At 42.6% G+C, this 18,804-nt stretch overlaps 10 protein-coding genes across 10 annotated transcripts; 2 read left to right on the plus strand and 8 right to left on the minus strand.

The window, feature by feature from the left end:
- Window positions 1–5: 5 nt before the first annotated feature.
- NUP120 (Nup120p) lies at window positions 6–3,095 on the minus strand (the record flags this gene model as incomplete). The annotated part of the gene is made up of 1 exon (XM_003679967.1): window positions 6–3,095. One exon carries the CDS (start codon window positions 3,093–3,095, stop codon window positions 6–8), a length of 3,090 nt encoding a protein of 1,029 aa, XP_003680015.1.
- A 181-nt stretch (window positions 3,096–3,276) lies between these two features.
- FAR8 (Far8p) lies at window positions 3,277–4,926 on the minus strand (the record flags this gene model as incomplete). Its single annotated transcript, XM_003679968.1, has 1 exon — window positions 3,277–4,926. The coding sequence occupies one exon, from the start codon at window positions 4,924–4,926 to the stop codon at window positions 3,277–3,279; it is 1,650 nt and encodes a 549-aa protein (XP_003680016.1).
- A 224-nt stretch (window positions 4,927–5,150) lies between these two features.
- TMA19 (Tma19p) lies at window positions 5,151–5,654 on the minus strand (the record flags this gene model as incomplete). The annotated part of the gene is made up of 1 exon (XM_003679969.1): window positions 5,151–5,654. One exon carries the CDS (start codon window positions 5,652–5,654, stop codon window positions 5,151–5,153), a length of 504 nt encoding a protein of 167 aa, XP_003680017.1.
- A 190-nt stretch (window positions 5,655–5,844) lies between these two features.
- Window positions 5,845–6,627, minus strand: OAR1 (3-oxoacyl-[acyl-carrier-protein] reductase (NADPH); the record flags this gene model as incomplete). Its single annotated transcript, XM_003679970.1, has 1 exon — window positions 5,845–6,627. One exon carries the CDS (start codon window positions 6,625–6,627, stop codon window positions 5,845–5,847), a length of 783 nt encoding a protein of 260 aa, XP_003680018.1.
- A 151-nt stretch (window positions 6,628–6,778) lies between these two features.
- On the minus strand, window positions 6,779–8,707 carry DEF1 (DNA damage-responsive RNA polymerase-degradation factor DEF1; the record flags this gene model as incomplete). The annotated part of the gene is made up of 1 exon (XM_003679971.1): window positions 6,779–8,707. One exon carries the CDS (start codon window positions 8,705–8,707, stop codon window positions 6,779–6,781), a length of 1,929 nt encoding a protein of 642 aa, XP_003680019.1.
- A 468-nt stretch (window positions 8,708–9,175) lies between these two features.
- On the minus strand, window positions 9,176–9,436 carry MDM35 (Mdm35p; the record flags this gene model as incomplete). Its single annotated transcript, XM_003679972.1, has 1 exon — window positions 9,176–9,436. One exon carries the CDS (start codon window positions 9,434–9,436, stop codon window positions 9,176–9,178), a length of 261 nt encoding a protein of 86 aa, XP_003680020.1.
- A 915-nt stretch (window positions 9,437–10,351) lies between these two features.
- On the minus strand, window positions 10,352–11,023 carry ASK1 (Ask1p; the record flags this gene model as incomplete). Its single annotated transcript, XM_003679973.1, has 1 exon — window positions 10,352–11,023. The coding sequence occupies one exon, from the start codon at window positions 11,021–11,023 to the stop codon at window positions 10,352–10,354; it is 672 nt and encodes a 223-aa protein (XP_003680021.1).
- A 1,423-nt stretch (window positions 11,024–12,446) lies between these two features.
- On the plus strand, window positions 12,447–13,493 carry SFK1 (Sfk1p; the record flags this gene model as incomplete). The annotated part of the gene is made up of 1 exon (XM_003679974.1): window positions 12,447–13,493. The coding sequence occupies one exon, from the start codon at window positions 12,447–12,449 to the stop codon at window positions 13,491–13,493; it is 1,047 nt and encodes a 348-aa protein (XP_003680022.1).
- Window positions 13,494–13,737: 244 nt separating this feature from the next.
- On the minus strand, window positions 13,738–16,413 carry LPX2 (Lpx2p; the record flags this gene model as incomplete). The annotated part of the gene is made up of 1 exon (XM_003679975.1): window positions 13,738–16,413. One exon carries the CDS (start codon window positions 16,411–16,413, stop codon window positions 13,738–13,740), a length of 2,676 nt encoding a protein of 891 aa, XP_003680023.1.
- A 587-nt stretch (window positions 16,414–17,000) lies between these two features.
- HOF1 (formin-binding protein HOF1) lies at window positions 17,001–18,791 on the plus strand (the record flags this gene model as incomplete). The annotated part of the gene is made up of 1 exon (XM_003679976.1): window positions 17,001–18,791. The coding sequence occupies one exon, from the start codon at window positions 17,001–17,003 to the stop codon at window positions 18,789–18,791; it is 1,791 nt and encodes a 596-aa protein (XP_003680024.1).
- Between the last annotated feature and the right edge of the window lie 13 nt (window positions 18,792–18,804).

The raw sequence follows: 18,804 nt of genomic DNA on the forward strand, positions 1-18,804 counted from the left end.
AAGGTCTATATATTCGCTAGTTCGAATTTGAGTTCCGACAAAGTGATAATGTTGCAACCGTTCAATAGCCATTGATCTTGCTCGTTGTCAAATGTTGACAAAACATTAACGATTATTAAGTAGCATTTTTTTCTCGACTCCAAACTACTTGCGATAAGGGTCAAGTATTGGTAAATCAATTCAGCAGCCGCCCTGTCGTGCTTATTCATCATGCGAAAACTGTATAATTGTTTATAACTTTCCCAACTTTCATCTTGCAGATGCGACACTAATATATTGTCGATGATCTGATAATCGGACGTGGGCAAGTATAATTTAGAGCCATCATTTGAATGGCATAAGTTTAGCAGCATTGCGAGAAAAGATCCTTGTTGATTTGTCCCTTCTAGCGCTGATTTATAATAGGTAGTTCTTATCTCCTCCGAAAGCGTATTATGGTTGAACCGCAAGACGTCCAAAGCCTCTGAAAACATGTCAAAATGGAATAATAAATTGAGATAGAGTTTCAATTGTCTCTCCTTATAATCTTGTGGTTCTTCAATTTCAACTTCCCTCATTGAATATTCGATGGATTTTTTGATACACTTGTATGCTAACTCTGTACTATGCGCTTGAGTGAACAACAGTGCAAGTTCATATTCGAATTTTGAGTGCCTATACGCGACAGCCATTGAAGAGACAAGCGGTGACCACATACTTTTGTAGTTTTCATCCCCAAGCTCCCGCAGACATTCTGGTAAGGAGTTTGCAATGGACTCTGGATAATTATGCAGGTGGAAGAACTCATAAGCTTCGTCGTACTTCTCGCATGCAAAAAACATCATCGCTAACATAAATTCCTGAGTTTGATTATTGCGAAGATAGAAAGGCCATCCTATATTCTGAAGCAGCAACTTGGTTTTGGTTATTTTTTCATCACCAGCAATGCCATGCTGGATCACATAGGAGTCAAAGAAACTTATGAAGTAGGGATTGCTGTTAATAGGTCCTTCCCAAAGCTTAGAAAGTGTGTAGCTCAAAAAACTGAACCATTCAGAATAAGAGTGCAGTTGGATACCCGATCTGAACTTTGTGGTGTGGTTGAATAACTCGCTAATAAAAAGGGTTTTGTCGATTTGGTACAAACCCAGTATCAAAGATTGCCTAAAGTGCAAATCTAACAGGGATTCTAGCTGGTTAACAAACATTTCATCGTCAAAGTCTAAGAATGCGAAAGCCAACAATACCTGTAACACGAAATGTTTCTGTAGGGCAATCATTTGGAATAGACTTTCCATTATCGTGACTGTTGTGAAATTATCAACTGTTAATGAATCAACAAAATCCCTTGCGTGGGCTGTGTGACTGCGCAAATGATTTTCGATAAGATTGTTCAGCAGAGGAATGACATCGAATGTGTTTAACTCGTCAAACAAAAGTTTCAAGTTGGATACTTCAAAGTTGGAGCTCAAATATGATCTGTAAACATCTGTAAACTTCTCTTTTAGAGATAATGATTTGCTCATACTACCGTTAGCAATATCAATGAAGCCGTTAGAGACATTTTGTAAGACGTCTTTCGAGAGGGTGGCTGAAAAACAATGCAGTGTTTTCAAGTACCTTTTGAGCTCGTCATCATTAACCTCGGCGTAGATGTCGTAATAAACGTTCTCAAGTGTCGAATTTATCTTGTACACAGAATGATTGTACTTCTGCAGACAATTTACCACAAGGATTTCGTCCATGTATATTGTCAACGATGAAACTTCATCCGCTTTATTTTTCAAGTCTCTTAGGACTGTTTCGAGATTTGCTAGATAGTCCATGGAATCCAGCTCTCCTGCCGGTTTAAGTATATGGTTTTCACTTAGGATTTGCTGTGCACGTTCGAAGATTTCGTTACTATAGCGAGTCTTCAGATTCTGTAAACCTCTTTCAGCATCACCGTTTACATTGAGATCCTGCTCCGCTTCAATATCATTCAATGACCTGTTAGTTGCCTCGATCCACTCATAAAGCTGCAGATCTTCGTCCATAAGATTCAGAATTTGTACTTTACTGATCATGCCGCTTTTCCATAGGACAACAAGATTCAGGTAACTGGCGTCTGTGGCTAGTTCTAAAGGTTTTAGAAGTGTCATATCCACAAGAGTCCAAATTGACGATGATGACAAATTTGCAGACACTTCGTTGATTTTGGAAAAGTTTGGCTTTCCTGTAGCGTCTAGAGCTAATGTTCCGATGTGGAATAGACCATTTCCGAATGGCAGATATATTACAAGCCAGTTGTTCAAAAGAGTCATATAATTCCCAGGATCTTCGTGTCCATTGATGGTACTGATTTCAGTGAGATTGTTCCTGGATAAATCATTATCAAGAACCAGATGCAGTGTTGTCAGGTCCCATACCTTGAGGTGACAACTTTGAGTTAAAACAACTAGGAATTTTTTCGCAAACACCAGACAGCTAATAGCTTTCTCGCTTTTACTGCCATTTTTCCTCGAAAACATTTGCGTGAGACTTTGTAGATATGAATTGTCATTGAACAAGATTGGCTCCAGATCCGAATCTCTGGTCTTTCTCAAACCTAGCAAGCCTCCATCGTTGAGGAACGCAATATAAAAATCTTCTGATACTGGATAGAGTAGGTGGGGCCGTCTGATACTGAAATCGTAGGGGTTAAGTACTTTAAGCCAATCATGACCTACACTTGTCTTGCCAGAAAAAATGGTATCCAGTGGGAGTTCCATAACCAGGTATAGACCATCCTGCAAAATAACACTGATCGTCAATTTTTCATCTATCTCTTGGACAGTAAGAGTGTATTGCTTATTCATTGAGGAACAGGGAAGATGGATGTTGATTGTCTTGCCGAAAGCGGTGTTCCCCAGAGTGTAAACAGTGATTACGGAATGATCCCTCGATAAGTGATATGAAACATATTCATTATTAGACAGTTCAATTGTGTTTGCATATTGACTATTGTGAAGGTCAAATGGCCTAGTTCTCTGTCCAGAATTATTTTCACCATTCAAATACAAGTTTACCGCATTTTCTGATACAGTTTCCCTACTGTACTGAAGCAAATTTGCGTCAACCTTCGACAGGAGCAACATAATTGGGTTAATTGGTTGATCAGCCCCTAATACAGCTACTACCTTCAATACACACTAAGTTCTTTAGGTTCATCAGTTTTTAGAGGTCTTCAATTAAGTGAAAAATTCCCGTCATAAGCGATACTTGATTTTTTTACATAGGCGTATAGCTATAGAATATATACTATTGCAAGCTTATAGTTCAATTATCAGTGAGTTCTGCGAGCTTTTGTAGTGTGATCGTTCCATCATTATGACCAGACACTATTACGGGCGTTGAGTTCACAGTTGTGCTATCAACGCTCTTGACTCTACCATTAACTTGCGAATCGAATTCAGCGCCCTTTGACAATTTGGTGACTGAGCCGAAGTCTTTCAAATTCTTTACGTCTATGTTACCGTCCTCGAATGCGAAAGCTGCTGTATCTTTAACAGTCTTGAATATTATGCTAATCGGACTGCCATCCAATAAGTTGTTGAGCACAAACTTCTTTTGATCAAAGGAGTAAACTAATACACGATTGCCTAGCGCAATCATTAATTTAGAGCTTTTCTTGTTCAGGATCAGCAGTGGTCTGGTGTTTCCTGTTGAAACAGATGCTAGCTGCTTGCTAACATCAATCCTTTGTAGAACTTTACCTTGATAACTGTAAATTACAATTTCAAACGGATCATTGTAAAGAACAATTAAAGATTTTTCTGTCATTCCGAATTTTGCAGAAAGCACTTCTCTCTCAGCATTTATGGTAGAGCTTTCACCCAGCGAAAGCTTCTCAGGCGATGTACTCGAAACCTCTAGCAGCTTAATGGCCTTCCGGAACACGAATAGGAACCAATTGTTGGTGAAATCGTGTTCAATTAGATCTGATTTCTTATACTCCAGATCTCTAGGGATCGCTTTGCTGACAACAGGTGTCTCACTAGCAACTGAATATAGCTTAACACTTTGATCATCAAAGACTAGGAAGCGCCTCGAATCCAGCCAGTAGAAATCGACCAAGGCAGAATCAACTCCCTGAAATGATCTACCCGAGTCCTTATTAACCTGTAGACTTGGATCAACTTGCCAGAGTTTAAGCTTATCATTTTGAGAATATGATAGTACTTGACTTCCTAGTGCCTTGAGTCTTGTAATACCAGTTGCAAGAATGGTCTCATTATTTTGGAAAAGGCTGGAGATCTTTGCCAGATCTTCAGAATGATCCACATCGCCTTTCATCGACTCGACTGGTGCCACCTTTACCGATGTGAACAGAGAAGAAGAACGACGGCGCCTAGTTTCTTCATGTGGTTCGCCTTCTTCGGAATCAGATCCCATCACCACCGTAGCCGCATCCGAACCCAGATCCTGGGATTGAGAGTCGTCACTAAAATGAGGATCCGTTTTTTGCAAATCTATTTCAGGAATTTGAGCACCCGGTAAAGAGTGCTCATTTGAACTTTCCAGATTCTGATTTAAGTTCAACTTTTGCAACTCATGGATAGGATCCCTCTTCCCGTTTAAAGAGTTCATCTGCGTGGCAACATTGGGGCTCTTAAATAAGTATATTATCTCCTTGACGCTCTCCTGTACGGCCATTTTCGATTTCAACAACCCTGTAAGATCACCACTACCTAATTTACTCTTATCACTCGCGTTTTCCGGTGTCGAACTGCCACCAGTACTGAGTTGCATAACCTCATGATGAAGATCCTTATTCTCACCTTCTAATTGAGCGATTCGAGCCTTCATTTCTGCTCTTTCCAATTCCCAAGCGATCCTATCACGCTCATTCTTTGTGAATTCACTTTGCAAATAGTGCATAACACCTGGTAAGGTGTAATGCGGCTGCAAGTGCGATTGATTATTCATTAGTCCTCCTCTCTATGCAACTTCTTCACAAGCCTTTGAGCTTAAAGGTTATTCGAAAGTATAAGATAGCTTAAGAAGTTTGAATAACAGTGACAATCACGTGAAAAGGTTGATCAACAGCGTATATATTACAATAACGAGCCCATGAACGTCAAACAACTGGATTAGTGTTTTACATATGATTGAAAATATTATCTAAGGAACAGTGTGGAGATTAAAGGTGTTTAGATCTTTTCCTCATCAACACCGTGCTTCCAGATAGCAACAAATGGAGTAACACCGTCTTCACGGTAGTTCAACATGATAACCATGGCATCTGGGTCCATGGATTCACCAGTGAAGAATTCCCAGTCCTTGAAAGAACCAATGACCTTCTTAACGTAAGCCTGGGCACCCTTTTCGAAAGTTGGGATGGCATCTGGGTTGCTCTCTTGCAATTTAGCCTTGACAGCCTTCATGTAACCCTTGATGTAACCCAAGAAAGACTTCTTGTCGAAAGCAGTTTGTTGCAAACGGAAAGAGTGGACCACGTTGTTGACAACCTCGGAACCATCTTCGACATCGTCACCGCCATCTTCGGCAGATGGGTTGGCACCAATATCGATGTTGTCACCACCGACCTTGACCATAGCACAGTCGGCTTCGTAGATGACACCGTCAACTTCTTTCAAGTCGTAAGCATCGGACAACAATTCGTCGTTGGAGAAAATATCCTTGTAAATCTTCATTGCGTATTAAATGGACGTCGATCTAGTGAACCTGGCCAGCGGAAACAACTCTTTAAGAATCAATCCAAAATAAAATTGATAACTATTAATTCAATCATTAAAAGTGATGAGAACATTCTTATAAAAATTGACAAAAAAATTTTCCAGCCAACGTTCGTAAAGAGCGATGAGACGAGAAGATGTCACGTGTTCACATACTGTTAGTATAGCTTGCCCAGACTATATCAGCTATCTGGTCCACTGTTTGGTTCTCGACGCCTTTCAGCTGTTCCAGTTGCTGTTGGGAGCGCTTGTCGAGATCTTGGACCATGTTTGTAGTTCGAACGAGTCCCGGATTTATCGTTTGTACGTTGATTCCTAGCCGATCGGTTTCCTGACCCAACACTTGCGAATACTGGTTCAATGCGGCTTTCGAACTTGCGTAAATTGATGTTCCAGGGATTCTTAAGGAGCTGGAACCGAGAACAGAACCTATGTTGATGATTTGGGGTGTTGACGTGGTATATTTGCGATCTCGAATCATCTGCCTAATGGCCATGTTGCAAAGACTTACGCAACTCATAAAATTGACATTCATAATCCTTGAGATAGTGGCAGGAGGAGTGCTGACACTCAGAGTGGTTTGAGTGACCCCAGCACAGTTCACTAGTAAATCCAAGCAGTATCGTTTATCCGGTGTAGACCAACTTTGTAGCATTTCAAACAGGGAAAAGTTTCCCGATGTATTCGGTTGAAGTTCAATACCATAATGAGTTTCTTTTTGAGTCCACTCGGGCCAATTACTCAAATCTATAGCCAAAGCTCTGTGTCTCTGCTGTTTGTGCAAGGTCTCTAGCGCGATACTTCTTATACTCTCCGGTGATGATGCGATCGCTAGGCAACTGATTCCATGACTAGCAAGCTTTTTAACAATGGCATTACCGATGCCTCTTGATGCCCCTGTCACGACTGCTACCGGCACAATTTGTGTCATGACTGAGCGAGTGGCGCTGACTCTTTCTTACTTTGGTAACACAACCCAAATTAGATCTTAAAATATTTGACTTACACAGACATATGCAATGATTTCACGGGAAACCGAACTATCGTATGCTCAAGATATATACATTTGCATCTCAGTTAGCTTAATAGAATCCTCTTGAAGCTTGAGATGTGTAGTCGTAACCATTGTAACCGTAAGGTAGACCCTGTTGGGCAGCAGCAGCAGCAGCAGCAGCGGCGGCAGCCTGCTGCTGTTGTTGGAACTGATAGTACTGTTGGAATTGTACTTGTTGAGGGTTCATTGGCTGTTGCCCACTTTGAGAATTTTGGGATGCTTGACCATTTTGTTGTGATGCTTGTGCCTGTTGTTGAATATCTTCAGTCTGCTGAGATGGAGATTGACCTGGGCTTTGTTGCGACTGTTGTCTTTCTTGACCCTGCTGTTGTGGCTGGTAATAATTGTAACCGGCCTTTGGAACTTGGTAAGGGTATTGACCAGCCATTCCGTATTGAGGTTGAGCGTATGGGAAAGATTGTTGGTAGAAATGTGCATAGTATGGCATGAAAGAGCCGCCGTATTGTGGTTGACCTTGTTGTGGTTGAGCGTGTGATGTAGCTGGTGAAGCGGCACCAGTACCTACGCTCGTAATCTCAGGGTTACCCACTTGACCATAACCTTGAGGCACGGTATATTGGGAAGCACCAGCGCCAGTGACACCAGCTTGACTCGAACTTTGAGTTGGTTGTTGACCATATGGTTGCTGTTGCTGTTGCTGTTGCTGTTGCTGCTGTTGTTGTTGACCGTAGTAACTTTGAGAATCAAACATACCTGGGTAAGAGTAACCTGGGAATTGATTTTGGTACATGTAGTATTGACGTTGAGCAGCATTAGCACCACTCTGTTGTTGTGGTTGTTGAGTTTGTTGTTGTGGTTGTTGAGATAGGTTTTGTGCGGCTTGTTGAGGAGTCTGCTTCTGAGCGTATTGCTGTTGTTGAGCTAAGTATTGTTGTTGTTGTTGGTAGTAAGCGTCTTCTTGTTCCTTAGTATCAAGGCCACCCTGATTTTGAACTTCTTGTTTCTCCACTGGTTGTTCTTCCTGCACTGGGGCTTCTGGAGCACTAGTTGGTATAGATTCAGTGCCAGTCTCTTCAGGAATGGTCTCATTTTCTTCTTCTTGTACTTCTTCCACTGGTTCTTCTTCTTGCTCCTGTACAGGCTCTTCTTGTTCTTCTCCATCTTTTTCTGCCTCCTGTTCAGGCTCATCTTGAACGTTTACTGGTACTGATTCTTCACTAGCTTCCTCTTCCAGTGCTTCCACTTCCCTCTTCAAAGAACTAACATCCTCTACGGGCGAAGATTTCTTCACCACTTTAGGCTTTGGAGTAGCTATGGCTGCCCATGACATTTTCTTTGGTTTCTGAGTCTCCACACCAGTAGCAGTAGTAGCAGTAGTAGCAGTAGTAGTAGCAGTAGCAGTGGCAGTAGGCTTCGTTGATTCCACCGGTTCCTCTTTAGGTTCTTCCTGTTTTGTTTCCTCTGGTTTCTTGTTGTCATCCCAAGATGCTACGTTAGCCCAAGTACCGGACCCGTTACTACCAGATTTCCCACGGTTTACCGCAGCAGTGGCAGCCGCCACTGCTGCATTAGGTTTACCACTTTCATTTGCGTCATTATGTCTACCATGTTGCTGTCTTCTACTCCTAGCATTACTCCTGGTAGCACCGGAACCAGCCTTTGTATGATGATGATGGTGATGCGAAGCAGCCGTATCCTGCTCTAGTGGCGACTGTTGTTGTTGTTGTTGTTGTTGTTGTTGTTGTTGTTGTTGTTGCTCCTGTTTCTTTTCGAGCCTCTCCTTCTTCGATGGTTTTTTCACTTCGTCCCACCTGGTTACTGCACCAGATGTAATCTTATCAATTATAGTCTCTAAGTCATCATATTCATTAACCAAGTCGATTAAATCATCATTGGTCCAATCGGGGAAAAGTTCTGTAAGAGTCTCCAACTTAAACTTCACCTGGGGATCCAGTTTTTTATTATGACTATTCGACTTCCTGAACTGTGACGACATCTCGTATTATATGTATATGCTTGTGTGGAAATGTGCTTGTGCTTGTGCTAGTGTTTAAGCCAGTGTCTGAGCCAGTGCTTGTGTGTGTTGTTGTGAATGCCACTGTCCAGGAATATGCGTAAAACTCTGTTAGAAAGGGGCGTCAAGTGAAAAAAAAACAAAAACTTTTCGTCCACTCGTCTAACTAGCGGGAAAGATGACCAAACCTATGCAAATTCACAGATAGCGAAATAGACAACCTAGAGAGTGTTTTTAAACTATCCAGACTGTTTGTGAAGCCTCTTGTATTGCGAAGTTCAGTGCCAATGACACCTTTTGAGTGTGATTTGAAAATTTTCAACTTAGAAACAGGCCTTTCGTCGTCTGTGATTCTTGTTTATACGGGTGGGAACGTCGGTATGAATTGAGTAATACGGGTATAGCCGCCGACCTCTATGGGAGTACTTAGTAGTCTATTTACAAGTGGGTCTAGGAGTCCTGTGGACTTTGAGCTCCTCCGCGCTCGAAGGGGGCCTCCTGACGGGCTTCGTCTAAGGCAGGTTTAATTCCTTGCTTGATGAGGTTGGCATCGACGCAGGTCGTGTAAGCGTTCCATTGCTTGGAGCATTCGTTTTCGATCGATTTGCCCTTGAGAAATTTTTCACTGTACCATTCGTTGAAACAGTTATCATACTGTTTCTTCAGCTCTGTGCATTCTGGTGCAAAGCTCGCCGACATTACGTTGCCCATACCTTGCTAACTAGTTGCGTGGTTAACTTGTATTGTGAGGAGGAAGGATTCTTTTCTTATATAGAAGGAGTGAAGGTAGGGTAACGAGGGCGATTTCGAGCTACTAGTATATACTTACGACTACGATACCAGTGTTTTGTTCATCCGGTATTATCGTGGATTTGCTTTATCAGAAGTGTGCATTTTCTTGGTTTGAAATTTGTTCTCCATGGTGGGATTCAAGTCTGAGGAAGAAATATCGCATCGAGTAATTGACAGGATATCCCTTCGCCCTGAGTAGATGTTCTTGTTAGCTCCAGTATCATGGATTGCCAATGCTAATTCCACCACATGAAGCTGGAAGGTGTTGTCGATTTTTCTGTCAGAAATTTTTTTAACAAATACCACTCCAGCAATGAAATTTTGGTTATCATGGCAATACTGGGAATAGCCTGGAATCAGCCCAATCGGAACTATGATCTCATCGATCCTTTTTCTCAGGCTACAGCATTAACATAATTTTACCATCTATACCTATTGACCGGAGTGTGTTCTTGCAAGTCTCTTTAATACGGTGAATTGTAGCAGCACGTATAATTCTTGCGGCTTCGTAGAGATAATTATCAAAAGGTTCTGAGACCTTCTCTTTGTGGGTTTCTCGGAAACCACTGGCTATAACACATCATTTCCCGACCCAATACAATCAAAGTACCCGACTTTCCAACTCAAAGGATCCAACCATGGGACTTGAGTTGGCTCGCGTCAAACTGTGCATATCTTGTGTTTGGTGCCGCCCAGTCTCTAACGTCGTGACAACGGAAGTCACACGCCGAATTGTTCTTAAAGATGTTGGCTGGCTTGGAGCTAACATGCGCTCAGGCTGTTTACAAAATCCCAGACCTTCAAGCCTGAATTCCGTGTGAGTCTAGCCTATCCTTATGATCCCGTTGAAAAGTGGATAACAGTCCCAGGTTTGGGCTCTTTTGTACTCTCATCGTCGTTTGGAATGTGCTTCATCGGCGAACTATCTATCAACCCACGATACTCACTTGTTGAAGAATCTTTGCTCTGCGGGACACCAATAACACTGGAACTCGAACCGTATTCCTGCTGCAAAAGAAGTGAAACTTTCCTCTTACGACGCTGTCTCTGTAGCGTACTTCCGTCTGCTTCAGGCCCATTTTTTACTGGCTCTTCATCACTCGAATCTGAAGGCAATCGTAGTATGTGGCCCGTGTTTGTCAGATTTGCCGTATGGAACTCATCGTCCTCATCATTTGCAGTAGTCGTAGTGGTAACAGAAGGTTGACCTGGAAACAAAGTTTCTGGAGTGACACTAGAACGACCATCGGTTGCCCTTTCGCCTCCCTGTAAACTCAAATCGACATTACCAGTCTGTTGAAACATAGTACCGAGCCAACTGGCATGATCCATAACTTCTTCACAAACAGTTCCGTAACGCGTCACATGCGGTATAATATCCTTCGTGATCTTACTAAAACAATAATTCAAATTAGAGTCTATCGTCTGTAAACTCAACGTGATCTCTTGATCCAATTTCTCTACAGTTTCTTCCAACATCTGGTGGTGTATTAGTTGTGAGTTCATTCTTCTTCAATCGTAGCCTTTTGATTACTTTCGATGTGCCTTGCATTCGCGGGCTAATCTTTCAACGGCATATAAGAAATACAAGATCACTCGCCTTCAAATTCTAATCCACTGAGCGTTAGATTTGTTCAAATTACTGTTTCAGTGAATCTTGATCTTTTTAGAGTTTGATGTCTCACTTTTTGCCATTCAGTGATGGGCCATTGTTAGCGTAGAACAACGGATACAGTTGTATACTGCGCGTTCAAACCTCCGAATCATAAGTTTAGTATGCTAATGAATTGATAGCACCATTTCCATTACAACCCGGTTCATAGTGCATGAGCTTTCTGAAAGATAGATCTCTCCTACCTACAGCTACTAGTGAAGACCAAATCGTAGAGCAAAATTTAGATTAGAGACAGTATGCTACTGAGCAAGATTTACAGAACTTAGCACTAAAACAACCCGGTAACCTTGATATTTTGTAGTTTCCTTCTCCAATACTAACCACGTACTACCGCATTCTTACCATAGCATTTTGACCTGATTCATAGTCTAAACCCAGGATCAGCATGCTGCTGTGTGAACCTCGACAACCAATAAATATTTACTAGAGCCTCGTTCCCATAGGCAGTTGTTTTGGGACTGGCACTACTGCACGCATGTTGAAAGATGCAAGTAGGTTTCTGAGAAAAATTTCTTACTAGTCCTATGAGAAAGACTGAGCCGATTCCCAATCACTGAGCAAAGTGACTAGTATGACCCTTTACCAGCTCACGGAGATTTCATCTTTTGAGTCAAAGTTACATGCAGTAAGCCATAGCTTAAACTCGTACTCATGACTCCTTCATAGCAACTGATTTCAGTTGTGAGGCTAAAAACCCTGTATGGAATCGTAAGGCATAAGATAACTGTCTAGGTGCAACAATTCACCACTATTGCATCATTTGTCATCCCGAAAATTCGACAGCCGCAAGTCAAACCGATTCCTCCACATAACTTCTCCACTTCAAATGTTAGATTAGAGGTCCATTGAATATCGAATTGAAGCCATTCTCTATGTCACACCCTCTGCTTCCTACGTCCTACGCGCGCTTTTTTAGCTAAGACGGATATCCGAATTAAAACTACGCCAAGCCTTCCAGATTCGTCAAAGGCGGATACTTACAAGGCTAACGGACACCTGTGAAATGGCGGCTACGCCACTTAGGAGGCAGTGATCCTACCAAGCGCCAAAACCCAGCATTCTTCTATCTTGCATCTTTTACTTGAGTTCAATTACTCGGGGCCCAGTAAGTAACTCATTCTTCGCTTCAAAAATTGGAAGCGCTTACTAAAAAAGACCGATTGCGTTTGAAAAATAATCTATTATATATAAATTATCGCAAGTTGTAGCAATTCAAACTCTTAGACTCGAGGAGCTAAGATCACCATACAGACCATGCCCATTCCCAAGCCTGGTAACTATTTTTTTCTCGTACCTATCGTGGCGCTAGTGCCCTGGTATGGTATGCTTATGGCTATGCTCATCTGCTGGGCAGGGCAGGGACATCCTCTGTATGCTTTCATGGATCCTGAAGACAAACAGAACGTTGTGTATATCTCTGATATCGGTGCCACTAATCTAAATCCATTGTTTATCGCATGTGCCGGTTGGCAGGGTCTCTTCTATGTCGTTACTGTCGCCTGTGAGTTTTATCAAAGATCCGGTTACTGGCCATTCCGTCTCCGGGCCAATTATAAGACCAGTGCAGATGACGGTTCTACCAGTGAGTTATCTGTGAACACCATGAAGTCTCAATATAGTGAAATGCTTGCTTCAGCGAGGTTTCTGATGCCTCCATGGTACACTCGTGATGAGAGGAATTTGATCTTTGCATCATTTGTAAATGGTCTAATAGGTGAACTTGCGCTACTGTTCTGTTCTATTTTCACGACGGCCAAATACCATACGGTTCATATCACTATGGTGGTTATCTTTATCATTTTCCTATTCTTTTCGGTGTGCTGTAATATCGCAGAGTATATGGTCATGGGAAGGCACTATGCGTTGTTACATCCGCTAGCATTTCAAGGTACAGGTAGTCAGCCCGTCACAATAGATCAATTGAAATGGTACCAATGGAGAGGACATGTTTGGAACAAATTCACCATTAGTGGTGTATCCAAAATCGTTTGGCTCATATTCGCTATAGTTTGGGCCATTTGTTTTGCAGCTATTGATGATGACTCCAAGAGTGCCTGTTTCGAATGGTTATTAGCGTTCTGGCTCGGTCTCTACTTCATCATGCTATCAATCGACTTTTATTTCGGTGGTAGGTATAAGAAATCTCGTTATTTCCAACACGTACAGTCCTTCTCTGGTTACTATAAGTACGACGAGTTTCTAGCCAGTACCAATTTCCATCATGTTTCCATACCTGATGAGGGAGAAGAAGTGGTCATCCATGATGCAGAACCTGTCTCCATGAGGGCAGTCGTGGTTTGATGAAGTACAACTGATAGATTGGCATTAGCATAGATAGATGTATATATATAAGTGGGCCGGCATTTTCAATAAATGATTTCTACTATCGTTTGGGGCTTCATTGTTTTCGCCACGTGTGGCATGTGCTATCTAGCCACACGTTGATGAAAGAAAATAAAAGTTACAAAAGAACAATACATATAGTATACGAATAGTTATAATTACTTCTAGGCCTGGTACAATCCCAGGAACGAAGTGCTAATGATTAAAAGACTTCTTGGAAATAGCTGCTTCTTTTGTTCTCGCCGTTGGACTCGTCGTTCCCTTCGGTCCCACTTAATTCAGGCACTTCTTCGTCGTCATCTTCGGACTCGTCCGCTAGTGATGCCGCTGTCTTCTTCTTGTGGGCGTGTTCTTCGATGCTGCCTTGTGAGAATCCACTGAACGTGTGTTCCAGGTCATGACCTTCTTTTGTTGTAGCGGGTTTGTTAGGCTTTTCAGCCTTCTTAGCTTTCGAGAGAGATTCCCTCCTTGTCTTGGCACTTGGGCCTCCGAGGAAGAATTTTTCTGCCCATGAAGCTTCATCATCACCTTTTGCTGATTTAGCAGTGTCTGATACAGTAACGTGTTTCTGTGAAGGAGCAGCTTTTGTCTCCAAAGGCTTGGTCTTTGCAGGCTTGGTTTCTGTAGGCTTTGTCTCTTCAGTGATTCGTCCACTTGCACCAGTGACTGATTTGACAGAAGCCGATGGAGCAGCACCATCGGCGTCAGTGAGGTCGAGGTGGCGATTCACTGGTTTGGCACTAACATTACTATCAACTAAATCCTCATCAGGTTCATCTTCTTCGTCGAGATCTGCTCCAACAGGAGTTGGCGCGTCCTTACCATGAAGTTCCTTTTGTTTAGTCATGTACTCCTCAGAAGTCATACCTATCAGAGACTTGACCCTCTCCTCGTCAATTTTTTGATCTCCACGAGCTTCTGCCACTTTCCTCATGGCATCGAGCATACTGAGTTTTTCTCTTTGTAATTCAATCTCTGTTTCATTCAACTTGCTCTTGCGTTCGTTGATAAAAGCGTCAACTTCTAGCTGTCTTAGACGAGCTTCCTCGGATGAAATGGCAGCTTGCTCCTTGGCCTTATTGGCTGTGACAATAACGTTCTCATCTAAGTCAGTACGTAATTCATCTTTCTCTGTGCCCAACTCTGTCAATCTTTGTCTTTCACTCGTCTCTTTCTCTTCATGAGCTTTGATATCCTCTTCGTATTTGGTCAACTGTTCCTTGTGGGTTTCGATAGAGGTACGCAGTTTTTCGATCTCTTCCTCGATAGAAGTTTTCTCCTTTAGTAAACGAGCATGCTCATCTTCGGCTTCTTTCAACCCATCGTGGTAAGGCTTTAATAATTCTTCCTGTTCCTTTTTAGATGCCTTGAGATCCTTTTCATTGGATTTAGTGAAGTTAGCGATCATCAATTTAACCCTCTCATCTTCACTCTTCAATCTGTCCTCCATTTGCTTTTCTAAAGCCTCCTTTGACTCTTTGGTCTTGGCCAATTTCTCATTCTTTTCAGCTATCTCCTTATCTTTTCTAGCAACAAGTTCGTTATAAGTTTTTGTAGCTTCTGCCTTGGTGGCTTCCTTCTCCCTAGCATGTCTTGAGTCCGTTTCAGCAACGATGAGTTGATTGTTTTGTAATTTAGAGTGCTGCATATCTAACCATGAGGCATACTCCCTCCTGTAAGTCTCGTTTCTCTCCTTGATGTCAAGATCAGTGGCACGTTGGTCACCGGCTCTCTGAGTAACCTCGCCCAGAACAGGGTTGATCAACCCCTTAGCAATATCATCGACATCTTCAGGAGACAACCATAGACCACCTCCCAAATTGATCTTATTCTGATAAGGAACCATCTTCTCGGCATTCTTCCTGGCACGCTCCACTGCAGCCTTGTTGTAGGCCTCGTTGCCAAACAGGAAATTATGGTGATCCAACGCATCGATGGCCTTCAGCTCTCTGTCAGCGTTCTCCCGAGCTTTCAACAAGACCTGCTGTGAAGTCAATTGGCTCAAATATGTTTGTCTTTTCTTCTCAGCTTCTTGGAAATCGAGGTTCATCAGAGTCTTGGGATCAATATCTCTCACAGCGTACGCAGCCCATTCGGCATAATTGTGTGGATCTGCCTCCTTTTCAATTGCAGTACTATCAATCTTGGAGGCCATCTTACCCAAGGTCTCTTTGGTCAACTGGAAACTGTTCCCAGCAGCTTTACCAGCAGCATTGGTCTTTAAGCCATAACTGAAATTCTTACGTTCTGGGGTAGTTCTATCGTGAATTCTCTGCTCTGCCTGTCTTTCAGCACCGGATAGCACTTTCGCCAAATTTAGCGGTTTTGGAGGTGGATTCACCTTTTTCTCTGAAAATGATGAAGTCAGCGCATGAGAAGCAGAGGAAACGGAGTGAGACCTATGACGGTTTCCTTCCCCAGAAGTCTTGGTAACTTTTTTTGCAGAAGTATTGGAAGCAATAGAGTACGCTCTAGTAGCAGCAGACTGAGAACCAGCATGAGTGGAAGCTACTTCGTTAGCTGGCACATGTTGAATACCCTTCACACCAACTTTTGTCGCAGCCTTTGCAGCACCAGGGTCCACAAACAATCTTTTATAGGCATTAATAGTAGTCTTATTATCGTTAGCCAAATTGGCAGCAATATCGGAAGCCACCTTAGGTTCACTTACCCCCGTAGAAGTTTTGGTAGCAGGAGATTGGTAAACACCATACTTCAGCTTGGCTCTGTACAAGGCTTCTTTACTCAAGGGCTCCCCTGAAGTTTGATACACCGAGCTAGATGACCTAATAGTGGTCTTCTTAACGGTACCAGCAGGATGACTGCCATTCAACAATTCGTCGCGATCCTGATCCTTAACAGCAGAGACCAAAGACATTACAATTTCTGGTATTATTATCTTCTAGGGGCCAGTTTGCAATAGGCCTCTTACTTTATATAAAGGTCTTGCTTGCGCAGAGCAAGTGACACTGAGCAACTGTGATTGTGAGAGAACAGGGACCGGTTTGGTAGGGATGGCTACTATTCCAGACGGCTGACGAGTCGAGGTTTGCTCGAGAACGGTGCTTGCTGGTCGCTAGCCGATTGGCCCTTATTGGTTCAAGCGAGCGCCCCCCTTGCGGTGAAGGTGAAGTTTTGACGTTTTTCCAGGTGGCTACCGCATGTTCTCTGTGGTGGCCCTTTCTGGAAACGCACACATATCGGGTCTGCGTAATCCACTGTGTAGAAGCCCGTTTGGGCCGGGTAGGTGGCTCTTCTGGGACAGGTTTGTTTTAGTTTTGGGCGGTTGTGGCCATTTTAGGATAATTGATTGCTGGGCATGGCCCAATTCCTGATAGGGCAATAAGTAAACAAAGACTCTAGAGCCATCTTCAACACTTTGACCATGAATTTAACGATGATCTCCCATTATATTCTAATGATTGAGTAGAGCATATTGTATGTGAGGTAAAGTAATAAGTCGTTATGGCGTACAGTTATGAGCTATGTTTTTGGGACCCCAATGATGATGGGGTTAATGTGCTTCTTGAACATATATCTGCTGGAATCAAGTCGTGTGGGACAATGGTAACTTTTTTCAAGCACCGGAGTGAATTAGAGAAAGATTATGCTAGACGTTTAGGTGCTATGAGTAATAAGATGGCCGTTGATATGGAAAATAGTCCAGAATATGGGCGTTTGAACGATTGCTTTGGGTTAATGGTAAAAAATGAGAAGAGTAGGGCCCAGGCTCATTCAAAACAAAGTGAGTTATTATACAGGCAGGTATTCACCGAGATTAAGATGTTTGCTAGTAAATTGCAAGCTCGCTACACTACGCTGAGCGGAAAGACCGAGAAACTGAGAGTTGACAAATATAATAAACGCAAAGGATGTGAAGATTTGGCCAAGAGGCTCGAAGAAGCACAACTTCGTGCAAGAGAGCTTCAATTGAACCAAAACAATGTGATTGGCAGTAAGAGGACTGAGCATAATCGTAGAGAGCTGGCTAAGTGGGAAAGTAATAGTCGAGAGATCAGCATACAACTAGATGTGTTAAGACAAGAATACAAGGCTTCACAGAAACATTGGTTTAGGGAATGGGCTGATATAAGTGCTCAATTGCAAGAGATGGAAACGGCAAGAATCTCGTATTTGCAAGCGAAGATGCAACAATATTCGCAGGCGGCTATGGAGACGTATTTGCTTGAGCAGGCCAAGATGGATTCCCTGATTAATCGATTGGCAACATTCACTCCAGCTGACGATATCTCAGAGTTTTCTAGTGCCTATGGTACGGGAAGGTTGAAGGAGAAGCGAAAAGGGACAGATGATATGAGCTTGCATCAAAGTCACAGGAGCAAGAGAGACACATACACTGAGAGTATCCACAAGTTGTCATCTCAGTTGCAAAGACAAAGTTTGGCAGATTCGAGAGTTGACAAGATACTGCCATCGCCTCACGTTTCGGCGGCTAAAGAAATACAGCCTGCTAGGCATGCTGAACAGCTATCAGCTTATTCACCACACAGGTCATATGTCCAAGACTCTCATAGACCCACATCATCATCTTCATCAGCTTCATCTTCCAATCCGACGGATTTCACAACTCACGTCAAGAATCGGCATAGTATGGATTCAATGACCACATCCGTAAGTTCTATGGCAAGTAGCATCGATGACTCGCAGAGGTTTGCTAAATCATGGAATTCGTCAAACAGGAAAAGAAAATCTATGAGCCATCTACAGGAGGAAAGGCGTGTAGATGAACCCACTTCTCCGGCAGAAAGTGATCGCAGCGATAGAAATGTCCAAGACGGTATTGTTCAAATGAGGAATTCTAGTACAAACACTACAATTGTAAACACGAATGCTTTGCCTCGAGAAGATGTTCGTCGTAAATCAATGGTCTTACAGGAATCTGCTAACCCAATCGAGGACGCGTTATATGAAATGGAAAGAATCAAGAGTATAGGCAGCAATGTATTTGCCTCGTCAGATGCTCGAGTGGGCCGCGTTAGGGACAATGGGATCACAGTCACTTTACCAATAATGACCAGCGAAGGTGAGCCCGTAATCAGATATGCCAAAGCAGTATATCCTTTATTAGATAACGATGCTGCTGAGTTGGCGCATTTCCAGAAAGGCGATTATTTGCTAATCACTTTAATGGTAAACGAAGAATGGTTCAGAGGTGAAGTTTACGGTAATGATATGATTGAAAGCACACACAGAAACGGACTAATACCATATAATTTTATTCAACTTTTGAGTTGATAAAAAACCCAAA

This window comes from Torulaspora delbrueckii, chromosome 2, assembly GCF_000243375.1.
Source record: "Torulaspora delbrueckii CBS 1146 chromosome 2, complete genome".
Taxonomy (NCBI): Eukaryota; Fungi; Ascomycota; class Saccharomycetes; order Saccharomycetales; family Saccharomycetaceae; genus Torulaspora; species Torulaspora delbrueckii.